Source organism: Pyxicephalus adspersus, chromosome 3 (genome assembly GCF_032062135.1).
Source record: "Pyxicephalus adspersus chromosome 3, UCB_Pads_2.0, whole genome shotgun sequence".
NCBI lineage: Eukaryota > Metazoa > Chordata > Amphibia > Anura > Pyxicephalidae > Pyxicephalus > Pyxicephalus adspersus.
The window spans coordinates 102367279-102388177 of NC_092860.1; the positions used below are offsets into that span (position 1 = coordinate 102367279).

A 20899-nucleotide genomic window follows, 5' to 3' on the forward strand; every position below is an offset into this window, starting at 1 on the left:
TGGACTTTGTGAAGCTGTTGAAGAGAATAGCAGTGTGGGGTTCAATAAGTGAGGTCATTCATTCTGGGGGGAAAAAACAGGTGACAATTAAGGCTCTTATTCAAAGGAAGGCAGCAAATGTTGTACATGCTGGTTATAATGCATTTCTCTCTGAAAATCTGAATAAAATGGGTAATTCCAGACAATGTATCGAAGAACAGCCTACTTTAAATAAAAAATTGATTTGAGAGGGGAAAACATATAAAGAAGCACAGAAAATGATAGGCTATTCAGCTAAAATATTCTAAATGCTTTAAAATGGCACCCAAAACCTGTGTACAGACCAGGTTACAGTTGGCCAAAGAACACATTGACTGGCCTAAAGAAAAATGACCCAACATTTTGTTGACTGATGAAAGCAAGATTGTTATTTTTGGTCTAGGGGTCGCAAACAGATGACCCCAATCACCGGGCCTGATTTAGAAAAGCTCTGCATAGCTGGAGAGGATACACTTTCATCAGTGAAGCTGGGTTATCCAGCAAACCTGCTATGAATGTTTCAGTCATTTGCTCTTTGCTAGCAAATGTTATGAATGCTGGACCAGATCCATTCCAGGTTTGTTGGAATACCCAGATTCACTGATACCGCACCACCATGCGGTATCAGTGAATCTCTCTCCAGCCTTGGGTATCAGTGTATACTCTCCAGCATTGGGAAGCAATAATAAATCAGCCCCACTACACTATATAGCATGATGGTGCAAGCATAAGGATATGGAGATTTTATATACTATGGTGTTGGGACTATTTATCACAGAGTAGGGATCATAGGATCATCAGTTTAAATGCATCAAAATACTTTAAGAGGTCATGTTGCCTTATGCCACAGAGGAAATGCCCTTTAAAAGTGACCTAAACACACCACTGAACGAGCAAAGTCTTGGTTCCAGAGTGGCCAGCCCAATCCCTGGACCTTAATTCAAATGAAAACTTGTATGATGACATCAAAAATGCAGTTTCAAAACCAAGCAAGCAAGAAGAATTGTGCAATATAATCCAATCATTCTGGGCTGGAATACCTGTTCACAGGTTGCAGAAGTTGGTTGACTCAATGCAACACAGATGTGCAGCAGTTCTCAGAGACAGTGTTTATACAACTAAATATTAGTTCAGTGCTTCAAAGGAAAGGAAAATCCTGAAACATTTTTCAGTTTATACAGTGAATGTTTGTAAAGACAAATTCAGTCATCGCTATTATTTTGAAAAGCTTAATATTCCATTTTTGTTTTTATTTGGAACAGATTGTGCAGCGTTCCCAATGCATTTGTGTGTAGAAAAAAGAACCAAGGATAAGTTATAAAGATTTTATTTACTTTGGTATTACTCTGAAGACAACTGTTACACTTTAAATTTCTTTGATATATCACCATCTTTTGAAGGTTGCTCCTTTAGCTGAACTCATAGTAGCCATGGTGTGTGTATATAAATATATATATATATACATATATATATTGTGGTATATTACTGGGGGTTGCTCATGGTAACAGGATGCTTACAGGGCAGATCAGAGCTAGCAGACTCCAAAAGCCCAAAACAACAGCAGTTTTATTTATGTAGCAAAGTGTTACAGCACACTCTCCAGCACTTTAAAGTCAAAACAATAAACAGTAGCTGGGCTGGGCCTCTGGCTACCTTACTTAGGTGCCCTCTCTTACTAACACATTCACTATATCAGTACTGTTCCACTCACAGTTTGTCTTGTTTGGCCCTGGAACCCTCTGGCTCTTTCTAAGCCTGGAATCCTCTCTGGCTCTCTCTCAACCTCTTGCTGATCAATTCCCTTCCTTGCACCTGAGTGCAGGTGCATAAAACCCAAATCAGGATTGGGTTGGGCTAAGGAACCCACCCTTTCACTCCCTTGGCCGGCTCCAGGGCCCTAAAGTACCTGTTTTTTCTTCCTAAAAACCCTATACACCAAGTATCACTCTTTCCCTGGAGCCACTTTTGGGACACTCTATATATATATATATTAATATATATTAACTCTATATATAAATAATATATATATTTATTTATATACTTGGTTATATTCAGACAACAATAAAGTATGCTGATGGCTCAGGTAACTCTGGGTATGGAGGACACATGCTGCCTTTATGTTACAGAACTTACCCACAGAATAACCCAAAAAACTGTGGTTGTTTCTTTGTTGACTGAGTTCATATACCATCATTTTGCCATCTGGACCAGAACAGAGAAAGTTCCACATCAAGACTCTTGTTGACCGACGGATGGTCAGAAACTTCTTTAAGGTAATGCATGCAGTTTGCCCTTAGTGTGCCTGCAGATTCTATGGGCATGGCAGCCCTCTAATAGTCCACAAGCACAACCAACAACAAAAGGCAAAGTTTAATAAGACATTTGGATGACAAGGGGCACTCATGTAGGAATACATCTTCAGAGAAATACACTTCTGTTATAGCCAGTATTTATTAGGAAAGTTGGCAATTTGTCCTAGATATTTTTAAGATGAACACATGTCAGAGAATCCTACAGAACTCTTTGCAGTTTGGGGATCAAAGTATTTGCAAGAGGCCTTAATGACTCTGCCGGGGGTTTGACGCCCCACTGGGGCATGTATTTGACCCACCTACCAAACTACTAAAACAAGAGGAGTTGGGACAATGAAAAAAATTCCTTTGGATTGGGATAGGGGGAAGTTGAATCTTTCAGAAATACATTGGACAGAAAACTCTTTTTTGTGTTTCTATTGTTTCCTATACTATTGGAGGTTCAGTTAAAGAATACGGTACCCTAAATGAAACTCTTTAGTGCTATACGATTTGTTGAGGCATTATGAAAATGCTTGTGTGTTATCTCTGAAAGGCTTTTTGATGGTTTATTGGCCAAAGTCCTTTAGGACACAGATCCTGAAGAAAAATGAGAACACATCCTAATTAAGGTTTTATTCTATAAACTCCAGAAGAACTGATTATACGCTGTTGAAATCAATGAGGGTTTCAGAGGTATTCTGCTCTAAACAATACTGTCATAGCTTAACAAATAAGCCTCATGGGGAAAGAAGAATAAATGACAAGCCATAGTAAAATTTATAGCTTCTTACTGTGCCTGTAATCTGCAGGTATCTAAACTGTTAATGCTCACTGCTTTATAACCTTGTTGTATGCTGCCCCCTACTGACTGCATTATGTATTTCATTATAAGACTTTTCATGTGTCTCCACTCATCCATATAATCCATTAACAGAGAGATTTTACTAAAGCACTCCCAGGTGATTTCAGCTGTTCACATCCACCTAAAAATAAAATAGCAGTTTTGGCTTAACATTTCCATTCATCTAATCCATCAGACCTACATAATTGATTGTATAATTTTTTTGTTTATGTCATGCTCATTATATCTTTGCTTCACAATGGTTGTGACTCTAAGAAAATGTGGGGTGTTGATCCTAGGAGGCAAGTTGTTCAGGTTTGGAGAAACAAGCCTACACTGTATTGAGAATATTGCTATCTGGGGCAGAGGTGAATTAAAGAAGAATGAGACCCTAGACAGGTTGCAATGCCTTTAGCTGGTAGTGATAAGGATTACAATAAGCACATAGGAGCCACCCCCATTGTATACATTGGCATGGCCTGTCCCATCAGACATTACCTACAACTGCACCCTCCTCTGTAGACTAATAGGCAGTTGTACAGCTTTGGATTTAGTGCGAGGGTAAAAGGGGTGTAGCTGGGTCTCCTGCACATATACACCAGGGACTTTATTATTATTATTAATAAACAGGATTTATATAGCACCAACATATTACGCAGTGCTGTACATTAAATAGGGATTGCAAATGACAGACTAATACAGACAGTGATACAGGAGGAGAGGACCCTGCCCCGAAGAGCTTACAATCTATGTACTGTATACTATTTGCAGTTTACAAACCTTATTGTGAGATTAGCCCGGTCTACCATATGTATACCAGCTGGGGTACACCACACATATTCCATGGTGCCTGTAAATATAAAATACAGCTTATTATTATTTGTACCACACATGACTGTTCTACAGACACACAAATCTCAAATAAAAGGATCATTAAATAAAAGTGTTATTACATACTGTATGCCTTACTATATGGATACAGACTGTTCACATAGCAAAGTTATTATCCAAAATTATCATCTTGCAAGAGATATTTCACTTAACTTGGTAAAAAAAGAAGGTCTGCTGTCTTGCATTCATGTTCTTCATGTTTTTTAAACAATACATTTTTATTGTCCACAAAATAGGGTCACTGCAGAGCTGGGTCATTTACCTACAAAGCTAAAAATGTCCCTTTTTATTATCACCAAAAGTTGGGAGGTATGTACAACATAGACTAAAGAGTGCAGGTAGGTCTACATAACATAGAATGTAGAGCTCAGGGATTATTAGGTCTATGTATCATACAATATAGCATACGGGGAGCATGGATCAGGAGCATGTAACACATTGGCCCATACATTGCTGGTCAGTCCTGTGGAAAATGGCAGAATGTTTTTAATAAAAGTACTGTTTCTATACTTGCAAGATGACTTCAGTTCCGGCTCATCTACAATTTTGACAAAGTAAACTACCACATCTTTATCATTGATGCGCTTATTTCTACCCCACTTCCCTGGTTTTATGTTGCATGGTCTAGATCTTTCATACTACATTTTTGTAGTAAAAGGGGCATAGACTCTGGGGCTCTGGTGCCCAGCCTGTGGCCCTTTGGCAATTACTGTATGGACATCAAGGTCCCTGCAGAAAACATATTGTGTTTATTTAAACCCGTGAAGGAAATCTATTCTTTAACATTGCTTCTGGTAGTTCCATAATTAGTGAGGTTGGAAAATGATTCAAGTCCATCAAATTCAAACACAAGGGAAATAAACATACTAGGAATTGTGTATATTCTAGATTATACACACAGTTGATCCAAGGGAAGGCAAAAACCCTAATTATGAGTGGTTCAATTTACACCAACAGGTGATAAATTCCCTCGATCAATAGTCTATGACAGTGTTTCTCAATCTTTTTAACATGAGGGAACCTCCTAAATCATTTCAGGTCTTCAGAGAACCCCTTTTATAATTCCTATATCCACAGCTCACATTACATTAGCTTGATGGTCAGTGGGAAGAATGCCACTTACATCTGTTCCACATTTTCACAAACCTTACTTTGAAGAATCCCATTCATATGCAGAGGTTATTTTCTTCACCTCCAGATGCAAAGAATGTCCCCTTGTCCTTTGCAATGAAATTAAAGTGAATTATTTTGAACCAATCTTCTATATGGACCATTTATATTATTATTATAGGATAGGGACCATATCCCCTCTTAAAAGCGTAAAGGGAGAATAGATTCAGTTCTGGTAAGCTTTCTTCATAACTAAGCGCCTTTATTCATTTTATTAGTTTAATTGCCCTACTCTGCACAAGTACTTTGTAAGAAGACTATAGGGAGCACAAATGTGGAAACATTAATTTGTAAATGTATCTGTAATAGCAGTGATCTCCGGCAGTCTCATGTAACCTATCTCTAGTCACTCATAGTCTCCTAAAGCAGGGGTCCTCAACCCCCAGTCCGGCCGTCTGACAGGTGGGCCGCAATAGCATAGAGATCAGCGGTGGCACAGGACATGGAGTCCGTAGATTTAGTGGTCCACAAGCTCCAAAATGTTGGGTACCACTATCTTAAAGCATATCCGTAGGCTCCAACAACTAATATATTCACACTCCTTGACTATCTCCTACTATCTCCTAAATTATATGCTGTGCCTTGGTGATATCAGGGATCACACTAGAGGCCCCCTATTTCCCTAGAAGGTTGACAACACCACTGCTCTAGAATAAGGCAGTAAATCTCCCCCCTATACAAAATGTTAGTAAGACCTCTTGTATATTTGTATGTATATCAAAACATAAGGACTGCCCAGGAATGTATTCTGCTCTGACCAATCAAAGTAATGTGTGTTACGTCATGATGCTGGAAGTCACACAGAGCCGGTCCTGCCTGCTGCCGTAAAGGAGGGTCCAGGCTGTGCTGGGGTATAGTGTAATATAGTGATATGCTCTGCACTAAAAAAACAGAGAACAGGCAGCTTTTTATTGCAGAGGGGACATTCTATCTCTGCATTAGCACACTTGCCTGCCTGTTTAGATTCTTTTTTAAAATGTACACTAAGCTGAGCGGGAATAATAGAAACCCTATATGTATTTATTCTGGTCTGACTAATCAAGGTGTCCGGAGGGAACACTTTTAGAAGCCTTTGGGGGAGTTTTTCAGGATTGTTCCCCCTTTATGATGGAGAACCAGTTGGTTTGAAATGTGTTGATCAGAGTTGTTATGATGTTGATGAAGTTGTGATGCGAGTTGATCTAAGTCCATGTTTCTCAGCAAAAGGATATTGGTGAGATAATCCTCGGATATGCTTTCCTCTGCATTATGCTTGCAAGTGCAGATTTTTGAAAGTGTTTTTCATTTGCTACACTTTCATTTGACAGTTTTAAATCACAAGTGATTTCTTGTTCAGAGTATTTTTTGTGCAGTGGAGCCAACGATGAGGCTTGGTGTTATCTAGACAAAGATAGCTGAAAAGTCAATCAGAATATTTGTAATCATGTTTTTGGGCAGAATGTAGGTAAAAAATTAAAAAGCAATTTATTTCTGTAGACTGGTAAACTTTTGTATTAAAATCAAAAGCACTTTTTGTGTCATGACTCATGTGTCATGAACCTAAGTGGAACTATGCAACTGACCTTTTCGCTTTTTATTGCAGGGTGCCACTATCTTCCTTTTCTCATTCTTCCCGCCCATCTTGATTGGCTGTGCCAGGATGACATGAGAGGGACTTTATTCTTGCATGTGCCAGAGAATTTGTCATTGCTGGGTTCCCCTGGAAACTGAAGCTGGTGCTGTGCATGCACAGCTCAGCTTAGTCGCTGGAAACCCGGAGTGATCAGGCAGGTAAAACACATTATTGCAGAAAGGACATAGCCTGTCCCTATCTGCAATAATGACCTGTCTGATCAAGCATGTAAAAGCGGAATTGTACTTCCACTTTATAATACAGGCGCATACATATAACCAGTCACCAGGATTGATTTATAATTGTAATATTTATTGGGAGAGAATCACATAGCACAGGGGGCCCAACAGGTGGATCACAATCTACCGGTGGATCGCAAAGGCAAGGCGAGTAAATCGTGGAGCCCTGCCTTTCAAAATAAACTCTACTGCGCACAGGAGTTATTAGGTCCAGGTTTTTATTGTTGGTAGATCATTTTGACTTGGTCATTTTAAAAGTAGCTCGCAAGCCGAAAAAGTGTGGGCACCCCTGGCATAGAGTATGCCTTGCATATAGCCTTATATTGTCACAGCAAACAATCTTTACTGATCATTTCCAGTGGCAGATGAATGAATGAGCACAGTACACCCAGCGTTCTGTTCTATAGAGTGAGAAAAGGGTAGCCATTGTTCCCACACCATGGTACCATTCACCTTGGGTGACCATTATGTGGAGTGTATACATAGCTTTCAGCTTAGCACTATATAGTTGAAGATTGAGATCATTACTCACATCGAGGCTTGGAGCCAGGTTTCAGATCGAGGCTTGGAACCAGGTTTCAGATCGAGGCTTGGAACCAGGTTTCAGATCGAGGCTTGGAACCAGGTTTCAGATCGAGGCTTGGCTCCACTATTCAGCTGGAGGCCTGACTTCATTATTCGGACTGAGGATTGTAAACTGCTACAGAGTAAATGTCAAGCTGTGCTCTGTCCTTTAACAAAGGGAGGAACTATAAACAGGAGAGGTTCTATGCTGACTACGCTATGGTTAATCGGATTTTTTTCCTGCACCGGATATACGTGTGATTATCTCTGCCTCCAACAAAATGTCCCCTGTGCTAGAGACACAAATGTAACGTAATGCGCGTTACGTCATGACGCTGGGAGGCACGTAGAGCCGGTCCTGCCTGTGTCGCAGAGGAGGGTCCAGGCAGTGTTGGGGGTTTAGTGCCATATACAGTGATACACTCAGCACAGGGCCGGCTGTCCAGGGCAGGTGAGGCCAAGGGCGACACTGCTCGTCACCACCGCTGTGTATTCCGCTATTGATACTGAACACTGCGAGACCACACACTGCAATGGTGTGCCAAGGAATGTAAACATTGCCTATGTGTGTATGAATGTATGCGCATGTGTATTGGGGGTGCACAGCCCCGAGCTCCTGTATGTGTTCTGTATTAATGGACAGTAGGAAATGAACCCTTCTCATACACCTTGATATATCAGAATGTGATGTAGAAAGCATATAGCTTGGTGGGTTAGTTCTAGGTTTGGGCTCATTACACTCCATGCACATACAATTAGTCTTCCTGGGAGTTTTTATTACAAATTTTCACCTAAAATGAGATGTTGTAAGATCAGTGTGCTGCTAATTACAAAAAAATGCTATTTGATCCCCCATTAATAAGTGTGGGGTCACAGCTCTCAGTGTTGGTTGTCATGGTTCTGTATAAGGGTTGCTGCACATTTATATGCGCTTTGATGCGTCCTGCGTTGTGTTCTGTCAGTGAAATGCTGGCTATGATGGAGGTTGCTTTGAGGTCGGCTGGTTACCATTGGCTGGTCCTCCATGCTGTGTGTGTTCTCACACCTTGTAGTTGTGTAGCCTGCGCAATGCACGGATGTGATCCTCTACAAACCTTACCCGGGCATGAACATGTGTGAACGGAGCCGCACAGCATTTATGGAACTTTTAATGATGGAAATATATTTCCATCATTTATTGGTTCTATGTGTAGCTGTTGTTTATAGCATTTTTTTGGCTGTGTGCTGTGCTATTGGTTTACCAGGCTAGTGATACAATGGGCCTGATTTATCAAAGCTCCTCAAGGCTGGAGAGGATAAGCGTTCATCAGTGAAGCTGGGTAATCCAGCAAACATGGAATTGATTCCTTCAAAGTCGTTTGCTGTGAAAATGTTTTGAATTGTGTACCAGGTCCCATTCCAGGTTTGCTGGATTACCCAGCTTCACTGATGAACGTGTATCCTCTTCAGTCTTGGAGAGTTTTAATAAATCGGGCTTAATGTACCAGTTGCCATCCATATGGATCAATATTGAAAATCTTCTTGGCCTCCACCTATTTTTTCAGTGGTTCTATATAAAGAAAGTCTTGGCCTGCCAGTCACCAGTTGTCATCAATATGGTTGTATGTAGAGGGAGTGAGTGCTCATTGTCATTTAGATGTATGTATATGAAAAGACTGCTAGGCCCTTAGTTGCAATTTATGTGATTGAGTATATAAAGATATATAAATGTATAGGCGGTTACTGTCTGCAGCCACCACTTGCCATCCTTATGGATGTATATGGAGGGAATGTAACTTGTTGCTCATTGTCATTTACATAGATGTCTATGGTAAAACTGTTCCCGGCCACTAGTTGTCATCTATATCAGTCGCCAACCTGTGGTCCCCAGCTCTGGCCGGTGCATCCCTGAGCGGGGTCAGGAGAAGGACCCTGATGGGGGAAAGCATCGGCTAGAGCCACGGACCATGTCCCCTGTATGGATCGCAGACTCGGGGAAGTGAGCGGGCTGTGTTTCTGAACACAACCCACCCACTGTCCAATCGCAGGTCTGAGTGGGTGGGTTCTGGCATTATGACGTAATTCTGGGGCAGTGGTTGCCAACCTTTTCGGTCCCAGGGACCACTAAATTAACTGGCTCCTGACTGCGCATGCGCAGGGAGCTGTGTGTCACTCAAAGGGGGGAAAACCTCCTCCAGTGACATCATCATGACATAACCCTAAGATCTGAGCCTGCAATTGGAGAGTGGGCGGGTTGTGTGCAGGGACACAGCCCGCCCACTTCCTTGAGCCTGGGAACTGCACGGGGACATGGTCCGCAGCTCTGTCCAGTGCGTCCCCCCAGCGGGGTCTTTCACCTGACCCTGCTCAGGGGTGCACTGCCTAGAGCCGCAGACCCCCAAAATTTTCTCACAGACCACCAGTTGGCAACAGCTCCCCTTTGAGTGACACCTGGCTCCCCGCACATGCGTGGTCCGGAGCCAGTAAATTTAGTGTTCGTTTTACCCAAAAAGGTTGATGACAACTGCTCCATATGGATGTGTTTGGAGAGGCTGCCAGGTTATCCATTGTAATTTGTGATTGTCTATAAAGAGTGTTGCAGGCTGCTAGTTGTTATTTATAGGAATTTATATACATAGACTGTCTGAGACCAACAAATGTCACCTATATGGTTATCTAATTAGACCATGGTAGGCTTTGGTTGTCATCTATATGGATGGATAGGGATATAGTGCTGGGTCACTAGGTGTCATATCTAATAAAATATAGAGAGCCTGTTCTGGCCTACCACTTGTTATTATATGGATGTAGAATATATATAAATACATATACAGAGATTGGGGATGGTCACTTGCTGTTGGTGTTTCAAAGAGGTTATTTTACCATTTTAAAAAACATGGGCAAAAGGCAGTGAATCAAAAGAGCTCAAGCAAAGTTTGTATTTTGTATATTTATGTATCTTGTTATCTATATTGGCTTTAAAGGGTTTTTGTTTTGTTTCTAGGTTCACATATCATAGTGGAAAACTGTTTCAAAAGCCATATTTGCTATAAAGCTATAAAAAAATCTACTAGAATTTAGCAGGTGATGATCTTGTAAATTCACAAACCTAGAATGCCTATTATTCCTGAGTATAAATAGATCAAGAATAAGAACAAGAATAAGACTTGTTTCAAAGCTGATGTTTAATCTGCTTATATATAATGTATCTAAAGAATGGTTGAACATCCTATCCTATACCTAGCAACATTTTAGCCAAAAAAGTTTGTACACTTGTGATCTGTTTCTTTCCCAATTAAACACTAACTAGTTTGGTGGCACGAGAGAAAAAGGGTAAACAATGGTGTATTGTTTACTTATCGAAATGATGCATTCTTACCCCCTGCCTATGTCTACATATGTTGTACAAGGCTATTTTGAAGATGGGAAAAAGCTAAATATTAATGCATTCTATTTAGTAAACAGTTGAGTCAGTAGATCCAGTCTCAGCGCTGACAAGTAAACATATTTATTATTCATATAAGAGAAGTCATTACAGATCAGATCTAGGCTCCATTCAGTCAGGGAAGACTTCCAAACAGAAAAAGCTCTTCATTTCAATCAAGAGAATGCTGCGTATGCTACTGGGCGGGTGGCTGTAGACGTGTATGTAGAATGCAATATTGTGATGTGTATAGATTTCCACAGGTAAAATATTAAAGAACCCCTAGCATCTCTGACATTGAAATATTCACTTATTTATGCATTTTAATAATAAAGGTTGCAGCTGCATCAGCTTACATCCTTTTGTAAATCATTTGTGTCTGGATGACTGGCAAGCAACTAGTGTTTTTCAAAAGGAAAGTCAGAAATGCGTACATGTCCCCAGGAGCTTCCATTTTATAGACCAACCAATATTGTTTTGGTACTTTATAATATAGTGCACCCAATTATTTATAACTCTTTGTTATAGTCCAGTCTTTGAAGGCAAGGATCCACAGATATTTTCACTATTTCTCTAATGGACACAAGTAAATTTAATAAGGTATGGATTACTTAGAGTGAAAATTTTCTCTGTTTATATGTAAGTCCTGGCCTGTTTGAGGCCCTTGATGTCTGGGTTTGGACAGCCTAGTTTATGTTCCTTTTTGAAGCTTTTAAATACTTTTCTGACTTTTTAGTCTTGGACAGTCTTTTCAGTAGTTAATTGGAACCACACACCTTTCGTTTGCTATAGACGATTGTGTTCCCAGATCCACTTTTATGATGTGGAAGGCCTTTAGCCTCTTTTTAGCTAGCAAATATCAAACCAAGAGAGAACAGTAAATCTGAGATCTGATGTTTTGTCTGCACTAGAAAACATATTGAGAAATCTGAAGGATACATTTTTGCATGTATACACTATATTTAGTCATTTTATCTGTAGTGCCAAGATCTGAATTTGTTAAAGCAGAACTAAACCCAACCGACTCGCCTGTCTGCATTCAAGCACCGCTATCTTCCTTCTCTTCGGGACAATCTTCAGCCATCTTGATGACCTAACACGTGCACAGGGGTTTATTCATCCCAGCACACACAAGAGAAGTCAGGATTAATGGGTTTCCCTGGCACCCAAGGTTGATGCTGTGCATGTAATATTTAGCTTTGATTTCAGAAACCCAGAGCAATCAGACAGGTAAGACACATTATTGTATAAGAGGCATCGCCTGTCCCTTTCTCCAATTCAGACTTGCCTGATCATACAAACCTAAAAGTTGAACTTTATTTTAAATTAAGATTGTTAAATAGGCTGTGGCTTTTTTAAGATTACACACGTTTGTGGGAAAAAGGTTGTGGTATCTGTTGTGTCAGAATTAAATAGTTTTAAAATGACAAATCTGGAATGTATATATTGTAATATAAATCTTCAAATCTGGAATGTATATATTGTAATATAAATCTTCAGTGTTGCTGAGAGGATAATATGTGGTATTAGAACACTACATAAACAAAGAGACTAATACACTATATTAAACATTGAGATATGTATCAGTTTATCTGTAGCACTAGTTAATAGGAATTCATTGCTTCCTCGTCTCATCTCTGTTAGGGTAATAAAATCTAAATTTACACAATTTTCCTCATGGGACTATGTGTCCTAAATATTACATAGCATAAATAGTTTTTGTGAGGTCAGTGACATAATGACTTATTAAATAATGTACGCAGCAATGTGCAGAGTGCAATAACTAGCAGCATTTATCTTTCCCTGTTCTTACTGCAATAAAAGGAAGTATGATTGGTTACTTTTGGTTTCTTTGCATGATCTTTGTAAAAGAGCCGGTCATTATATTAGCCCCTTGTTATACTGTACAATATTGTTTGTGTGTATGTGTGGGTGTTTATTTCTGTAAACGTGGTTAGTCCATTAAGATTCTCAGTGTGTAAGTTTATTGGTCCTCGGCAACCTTTGTTGTGTTCTTTTCCTTGATGTGATGGGAGTCTTCCTAAAGGAAATCTGAACCCTGGAAGCTGTATTAAAAAAGCAGACATATAACAAAGGATCAGTCATCAGTCCAGCCAACAACGACTTCCTATGCCTTCCCATGTTCTGCGTTGTGTCTCTACATGGAGGTGGCCATTTTGCTATAGTCAGGATTTTGCCTCCATAAGTCAAGGCTTCCAGCAAGGAAAACAGTAATAAAATAACAAAGTTTCTCTACATTTTGTGGGGTTAGCAGCCAGAGGCAGCAGTGCCATAGATCTAACACTACAGATGCCTGGGAACCCTCATGTATTGCTCTGCTTTTTTTATTATAGGAGGAGTTCCAGGCAAAGGTACTTTTTGGGGTACTGCTTAGGTACAATTCCCTTTCCTGAATGTTACCTGTAAATAGCAAATCCTAACTTGAGTTCTTTTCATGTCTAGCAAGTTGAGTTCATCTCCATTTTTATAAACAGTATAAGTAGATGATGGATACATAGCTCTTCTTTTTCTCAATCCTATGATCGCAGTATGTTAGAAATGATACACATGAATAAGACTCGAGTTCCGTTCTACTAGTAGAAATCATTGTTACTTGTTATATGTGATTGTGTCCTTGTTGGCGTGGCTAGCAGTCTGGGTAGATTTGATAACATGGTGTGGAATAGCAGATTGCATCCCAGTGCATATACATTAGTAGGTAATGCATCTGCTAGAGGGGCTGCTTAATAGTTTCCTGTAAGAGGTGCTTTCTAAAAAGCCCAGATTGTAGCTTGTGTGTGTCTGCTATTAACAGCATTCCAGAAGAAATGCTATATAAAGTAAAGTGGTTTGAATACTGGAAAGCTCAAGGCAATACAATACAAATGGAAGAAATCACATTCAACACAAGGCCCTTTTAAAATGGTATTGATGTATCTCCTGCACGTATTTAGAAGATGTACATTAGAGACATTACAGTATAGCCGCATATAAGTAGTATGCAGCATTTGTGTATACTGAGAACACCATTAAGTCTGAACACCAGACCTCTATAGATATAGCTCTGTATTCATTAATACATGCATCTACCTTGATATCAACATCTTGCAGTACCTGTACAGGAAAGTTCAGGATACCGTAGAGAATGCTATCAATTGTGCTGCAGTCTAAAGATCATCCTGCAGGGGGAGCAAAGTGACCCAAAAATAGGTTTTTCAGTCTGCTGCTTTTTTGTCACTGTCCAGTAGCAGTCACAAGGTGGAGTGGCAGCCTTGTGTGATCTTGATCAGATGAAACAGCTGGTAGCACCAAAGCTGGGAGCTCATGTTAAGATATATCTGATAGCTCTTCTCAGTAGACTGACCCTTTAATTTTTATTTTAGATTTTGAATTCTAAAGAAACCGTCAATTTGGCCTTTTTTGATATTGTTTATTTGTAAACAATTTTTTTTCTTTATTTTCCAGATTTTAGTACTTTGCAATTGGAGTTCACACCACAAGACCCATCTCCAATGATGATGAACTCTGACATGGACGGTGTGTATTATTGCATATTTTTTCAAATTATCTTACAGTAATATTAACCTAACAGCCCTAAAAATACTTGTTGGTCATGATTAATGCCTTACAAAACAGCAGCTAGCTGTTGGTGCCTCTGGAAAGGGTCCCACCTGACACCTGTATATTCTCGCTACCTTGGCCTTGTCGCTTCTTTTTTTTCCTCTTCATCTGGTGCTAAGTTCAGCTGTGCTGTCTACCTGGGGAAGCAATGACCTCCCTCTCCTAATCAAGTGACAGCATTCAGACCTAGCAATTGCGTTTAGGACTGAGCACTGTCAAAGGACAGCAGGGCACCTGCTACTGCTAGGTATTCTTACCAAATGCCAAGGGACAAAGCATTGCAAAATAGGTCAGGTAGAGTGGTAGATCTATGGGTGCCGGGGCCTTTTCAATAGACCCTGGTGGAAAAGTAAGTGTCTCTAAAGACAAATAAATATTACAAAACAAACCTAAAGAGGTATCGAGTCAACATGAGATTTCAAAGTACTTGGTGAATCTACTATTGCACTATTGTACTTCAGAAGCAGGTCTGCAGTGTCTGGTAATATGGAGGTTTGCAGCTACCCACAAATAAGTAGTTTCCTAAACACTAGTAGAGCATGTTTCCTGAACATTTTAACATGGGGGAACCCTTGGAATAACTTTCAGGTTTTCAGGGAACCCCTTCTAAAATTACTATTTTCACAGCTTACAATACATTAGTGTGGTGGTCAGTAGGAAGAATGTCTCTTACATGGCCAAGAAGTGAAAGGAATGTTACAGATAGCCAAAGTGATCATTGGTGTAAGTTAAAGTGACATGAGAGGGACAAATTGATCAATGCACAAGATACCCTTACAACCACTGGTGGAATCCTAGTTGAAAAACCCTGTACTAGAACAAGTAAAACCTACAATAAATATAATATTATTTGGGTTTGGTTATAGGTTAGGCTAAATTAACCTAACTTCACACTCGACAGTTAGGCATACCCTGTGTGTCGATTCCTGTTCATACCATCACTACTACAAATTTTCTTCTTTCTAATATCTGTTACATTTTAATTTTTATAGCTCTGGAAGTAGAAAATCAAGTAGAGTTAGAAGAAAAGACTCGACTTATTAACCAGGTCCTAGAATTGCAGCACACTTTAGAAGGTAAATTTGTTTTCTTTTAAAAAATGTAATTTTGATGCCAGAAAGATCTTTGTGTACAATGTAAACAAACCTATTCTACACTACAATGTTTAGGTACAATCTTGTAGTAATCCATAATAACCAGTCAGATTTTAATTTTATGCAAATAGATTAGTGAAGATCAGATTGATTTCTTGGAGTGACATATTATATCTGAGTCAGAAAACACATGCTCCCTCCAGAGACTAAATGTGCTCTTGTTGATTTTTGTGCAGACATGTTTCACCATTAGAATTCCTACACCTGTGCGATGACATACAACATATTTGTATATGAATGCATGTAGACAGGAAGTGGCTTTAAAACACTGCAGGAGATCAAAAGTGTTTAAATAAACAATTGCTTAAATAAAGGGGAAAAAAATTTCTGACTGATAACAATGGTAAATATTTTTGTCATAAAGTACTTTGAAAAACTAAATATCATCCAGTCAGCTGTAGGTTTAGATATCCTGTATGAAAGATTGTAGACCTTATTGAAGTAAAAATCCAGTCCAAAATGACTAGAAAAATATGTAATATATTTTGTAAAATATCCACACACTTTTTAATTCATTGTTTTCTATCTGATAAAACTTTGCCTAGGGCCATGTATTTATTAATAATCTTGGTATTCATACAGATCTCTCAGCTCGCGTTGATGCTGTTAAAGAGGAAAACCTTAAGCTCAAGTCAGAAAACCAGGTTCTTGGACAATATATTGAAAACCTCATGTCGGCCTCCAGTGTCTTCCAAACAACAGACACCAAGAGCAAGCGGAAGTAGTGCACTTTTCCCTTCACTGGTTTTACTTGTACAGTATCTGAGTAGCATATGTGGGTCCAGTTAGTATAGAATGTGCATTCACCCAAACAGTACTTGTGTAGATTTGTTCTATGTATAGTGACTGCACAAACAATACTACGTTAATAAAATGGCATCACTGTTTGTTAATTTATTAACAGCATTAAGGTAACAGGGCAGATCGGCATGTAGTTTCCAAGTTTCATAGATCAGTTTCTATATAAATCTCAATTTAAAATCAAGGCTTTACACGGCTATACTTGTAAAAGTAGTAATATCATTTAGTCAGGTAAGGATAACATTTTTGTATAGGGGAGCTTTTTTTGTTAATTTTTAAAACTTAATGCTGAAGGTTTTTGTTTGTACAAAAATGACCTACAGTAGGTGGATCTTTGTACATTCAATGACCTGACTCGTTTTGTTTTATTTTACATGTTTTATGTACAGTATTAAGAATAGTGGAGTCTAAAAATCAATCTGCTATTTCTAATTAACCTGCCCATCCTAAATATGGCCAATCTGTATAATAAAGTATGGCTTTTCAATACAGATATATCATTCTTTTCCGGCCCCCCTTAACTAGTTTTTGGAATTTAAAAAAAAAAACTGTGACATGTAAAACTTGGAGGCTGCTATTTTTTAAAAATCACTTCAAAACTTTCTTCATTAAGGCTGTTTATTTTTCAGTTCATGTAGTTCCTTCATAAAAATTAAAGTTACAAAGTTGTCAAAGTTACAAAAGTTACAAAAATTGTCCATAAATTTAGTATATTCCCCAGAGTTGATATATAAGATCACATTTAAGTAGATGTAAACCTTACTAGAAGCAAAACACATCCATTGCTAAGTGCCCCCACTTGATTCAGCATTAAGACCTATATTTGTGACTTTCCTGTAGTAGATAACAGGTGATATGTAGCCATTTCTAAACATACACTGTACAGAGAAGAAAATATTATTTCTCACAATGCATGTAGGTAAATCTTACTGAGAATACTAAGGCATCATTTTCTAGTAGTTGCCTTTTTTAAATACAAATCCTTTGCTTCCACATTAGGGATTATAATTATGTAAGCTTTTCTTTCAAAATATCCCACATACAGGATAGGAATTATGAGGCCTACTCCTGTGATTTCACTAAATTTATATTAAAATGGCAAATCCTATCTATTTGCCTCCACCTGTGGATTCTAATCTAGTATAAGTATAGTAAGTCCTTGGCTACAAGATCAGTTTTACCCTCAAGCATCTTGTCTAGCTTTAAATTTCTTTCTCGATTGTGTCCTGCAGTCTCTTTTGAATTATTTAATGACACCATTCCAGCCTCCGGCTGCTTGGTTTGTATCATGTGAGAGTAATGCTGCCTTGTAAGATTAGAACAGTATTCACTGTAACATATTGTAGTGTGTGTTAATTTCAGCAAATGTGTTATGTTTCTTGTTTTTATTTGTGTCAAAATATGTTTGATTTTGTTTACCAAGCACCAAGGATGGTGTTAGATATTTGCACCTAACAAGCATGCTAGGCAGTGAGCATCTAATCAGCATGTCATTGTCTTTGCCAGGTCTGTCCTTGAAAAATGTCACTTTAATATATAAGAAATGCCAGGGATTGGGAAACCGTGACGGTGCTTTACTTGACTGTTGTTTTCCCTCATCCCCTTGCATTATTTAAAGAAGAAGCCCGCTAATTACATCTTGTACTTGACAATTATTTGCCAACATAAGCGAATTTCTTGTTTATAACAGGAGCCATAGTTCCAACAGTGCCAATCATGGCTGGGCATTTTTTAGGAGCACACGTATTAAGTGGCATGTGTATGGAAAACAAGGAGTAAATGATCTTGTGAGATGTAACTCATAATGATTATACTGACAAGTTTACATCCTTAGTTATTCTAATTTAATCTGTAAGAAAAAAATCTAAAATAAAGTGTTCTTTTTTATTTATTCCATTTTTCTGTGTGACTGTCTTTATTAATAGATGTTTGTTTCTATGTTCTACACATATCTGGACCTTTTGTGTTGTACCTACCCATTAAGTCCAACCCCAGGCAGATATTAAAAACATAGTTTTATCTAGGTATGTAATATTGAAAAAGGTAAATGTATTTGTGCATGCAGTTGGTGTAGTTTTCTGTCATTATACCCAGCACACTTTAACTACAAGAATACAGATTTCTGTCTTGCTTTATCAATGTAACAAGTAAAATGGGATGCCGACTGCTTTGATTCAAGACTATAGGCAGGTAAAGTTGCTATTCCCCCACACTCGCAGGTCATATATTACAGAATATCAAAAATGGCAACTGTACTGAGGCCCATTTTCTAATGTGTCCTGGTGGACTGGAAAGTGGGGCTTCCAACAAAGGTTTTCCAGACAGAAAGACAGATGTGTGTTGCAGATTCCTTGTAAATTGAACAATTAATGAAAGGCTAGTACCCTAAGTAATAAAAAAAAAAATAAAGGTTACTGAAGTAACTGTGCCAAGCCTTTATATTGTAAATAGACAAGGAAAGGGTAGAAAAATGAGCGTCTCTTTATGGCAAACTCGATTAAAACTAGATAAAATCCTTTATTTAGGTCATATAAAATATTCCTACAAACATAACACTATACATGAACCATGCAAACACAATGAGAGAGAACCTTTTGTATTTACTATACATAATAAAAAATCTCTTAGCAATGTATAGTGTTGTTCATGTGTTTTAAAAGATGTTCCTCCAACACAAGATTCTACAATCATGAATGATACAATGATCTATTAAATTGTCCCCTGAGGAAGCCTATTAGGGTGAAACGCGTGGGGTGAGACCATACTAACAGTACTAATTTTTCTGACCTTTGAATCTAGTGTTGGATGAACATCCTTTCTTAAAAAACATCAACACTATACATTGCTAAGAGATTTTGTAATATGTATAGTAAACACACAAGGTTCTCTATTATTGTGTTTGCATTCATGTATAGTGTTATGATTGTTTGTGTGAAATTTTTATCTAGTTTTGTTCAAGTTTGCCATAAAGAGACGCTAATTTTTCTACCCTTTCATTGTAAATTGAACTATTGTAGCATTCTAAACTGTTATCAGACATGCAAATAATTTGAGCCTCAAGACTGGCACAATCTGTAATTAAGATTTCAAACAATTCAAGTGGTTGAGAGCTTTGTTTGACTTCCTTTGAGTTCCCTTTTATCACATTAAGTAATTCTGTATTCCCTGGTTGTGGGACTGGGATCCCTCCTTGGATCAACAAATGGTCCATTTTATTAACAAAGTTTAAACCTCAGCTATATATTACATGTGCACAAAGAGTTGCCTCCAGAGGTCCTCCATAACTCCTTTTGTATTTTTGTTGGTATGTGTGGCACAGGATTAGGGAAAGGTTCCAACTCAACAGGGGCTGCCACCTGCCCACAATTTCTTCCCACCCAGCTATTGTTAACTGTCTGACTAAAAAGCAAATTTTTCATGAAGCAGCGTCTACTTTGTATCCTTTCTTGAAAACAGAACTCTTTGCTTATCTTCACATCAGAGCATATGGAGCTGTTTTATTAAAGCTCTCCAAGGCTGGAGAGTTTACACTTTCATCAATAAAACTGGATGATCCAGCACACCTGGAATAGATTTTGTTGGCAAATGTTTTAAATCCCGGATTCATTCCAGGTTTAATAAATCAGACCCAATGTATCTCTTATTAGGAATCTTTCACCTAGAGCCTGGGCTAACCTGTAAGACCAGCTGCTGCCTGCACTGAATCCTTTTAGATGGGCAATGCAAATATTTATCTTGGTTATGATACAATTTTAAGTCATTTTCCAGAAAGAACTCCTACTGATACTCTGATGGACTTCTGAAGCGCTTGGAAAATCATTTCATCTACCGTGTATAAGTAAATCACCTTAAAAATCTTTCATCATGCTTTTCTCCCCTCTTTGTTCTTATCAGGTGGGGCTTAGTTCCACCTCACACAGCTTGAAATGCGGAGCTGTGAAAGTTGATTGGTACCACATGCTTTGAAATTTGCCCAAAAATGTGGCATTTTTGGAGAATGGTAGTTTTATATGCCTTACACCATTTGGTAAATTACCATTATCCCCTACATGGGCTATATTTGGGTCCTTGACTTAGCATGGGGTGCGAATCAAGGATTGCATCTACTTCTAGTTCATCCACTTTTGATCACACTTCATGGTATGCTTTCCGTTTGATCCCTCGGTTATAGTTTCGTTGTTTAATGTTCCCTTACGTTCCAGGTCATGCATTCTTAAAGCTCTTATTCAATACCAGTATGGATGTTAATGTAAAGTTTGAATTTTTGCATTCCTCAGTAAAATAAAATCCA

At 38.6% G+C, this 20899-nt stretch overlaps 1 protein-coding gene across 2 annotated transcripts; it reads left to right on the forward strand.

The window, feature by feature from the left end:
• Positions 1–7935: 7935 nt before the first annotated feature.
• SCOC (short coiled-coil protein) lies at positions 7936–18504 on the forward strand. Of its 2 annotated transcripts, none has more exons than XM_072405850.1 (4): positions 7936–8080; positions 14498–14569; positions 15646–15729; positions 16390–18504. In XM_072405850.1, exons 2-4 carry the CDS (start codon positions 14545–14547, stop codon positions 16530–16532), a joined length of 252 nt encoding a protein of 83 aa, XP_072261951.1. In that variant the 5' UTR covers positions 7936–8080; positions 14498–14544; the 3' UTR covers positions 16533–18504. The 2 variants fall into 2 exon arrangements, with proteins under 2 accessions (XP_072261951.1, XP_072261952.1); XM_072405851.1 differs by lacking the exon at positions 7936–8080 and adding an exon at positions 10931–12262.
• Positions 18505–20899: the final 2395 nt, after the last annotated feature.

What these genes read in the sequence shown, in the direction of transcription:
- SCOC (XM_072405850.1), top strand. Translation starts at nt 14,545, where the DNA reads ATGATGATGAACTCTGACATGGACG. An exon ending in GATGAACTCTGACATGGACG is followed by an intron (nt 14,570 to 15,645) that starts GTGTGTATTATT and finishes TAATTTTTATAG; the next exon opens with CTCTGGAAGTAGAAAATCAA. An exon ending in ATTGCAGCACACTTTAGAAG is followed by an intron (nt 15,730 to 16,389) that starts GTAAATTTGTTT and finishes GTATTCATACAG; the next exon opens with ATCTCTCAGCTCGCGTTGAT.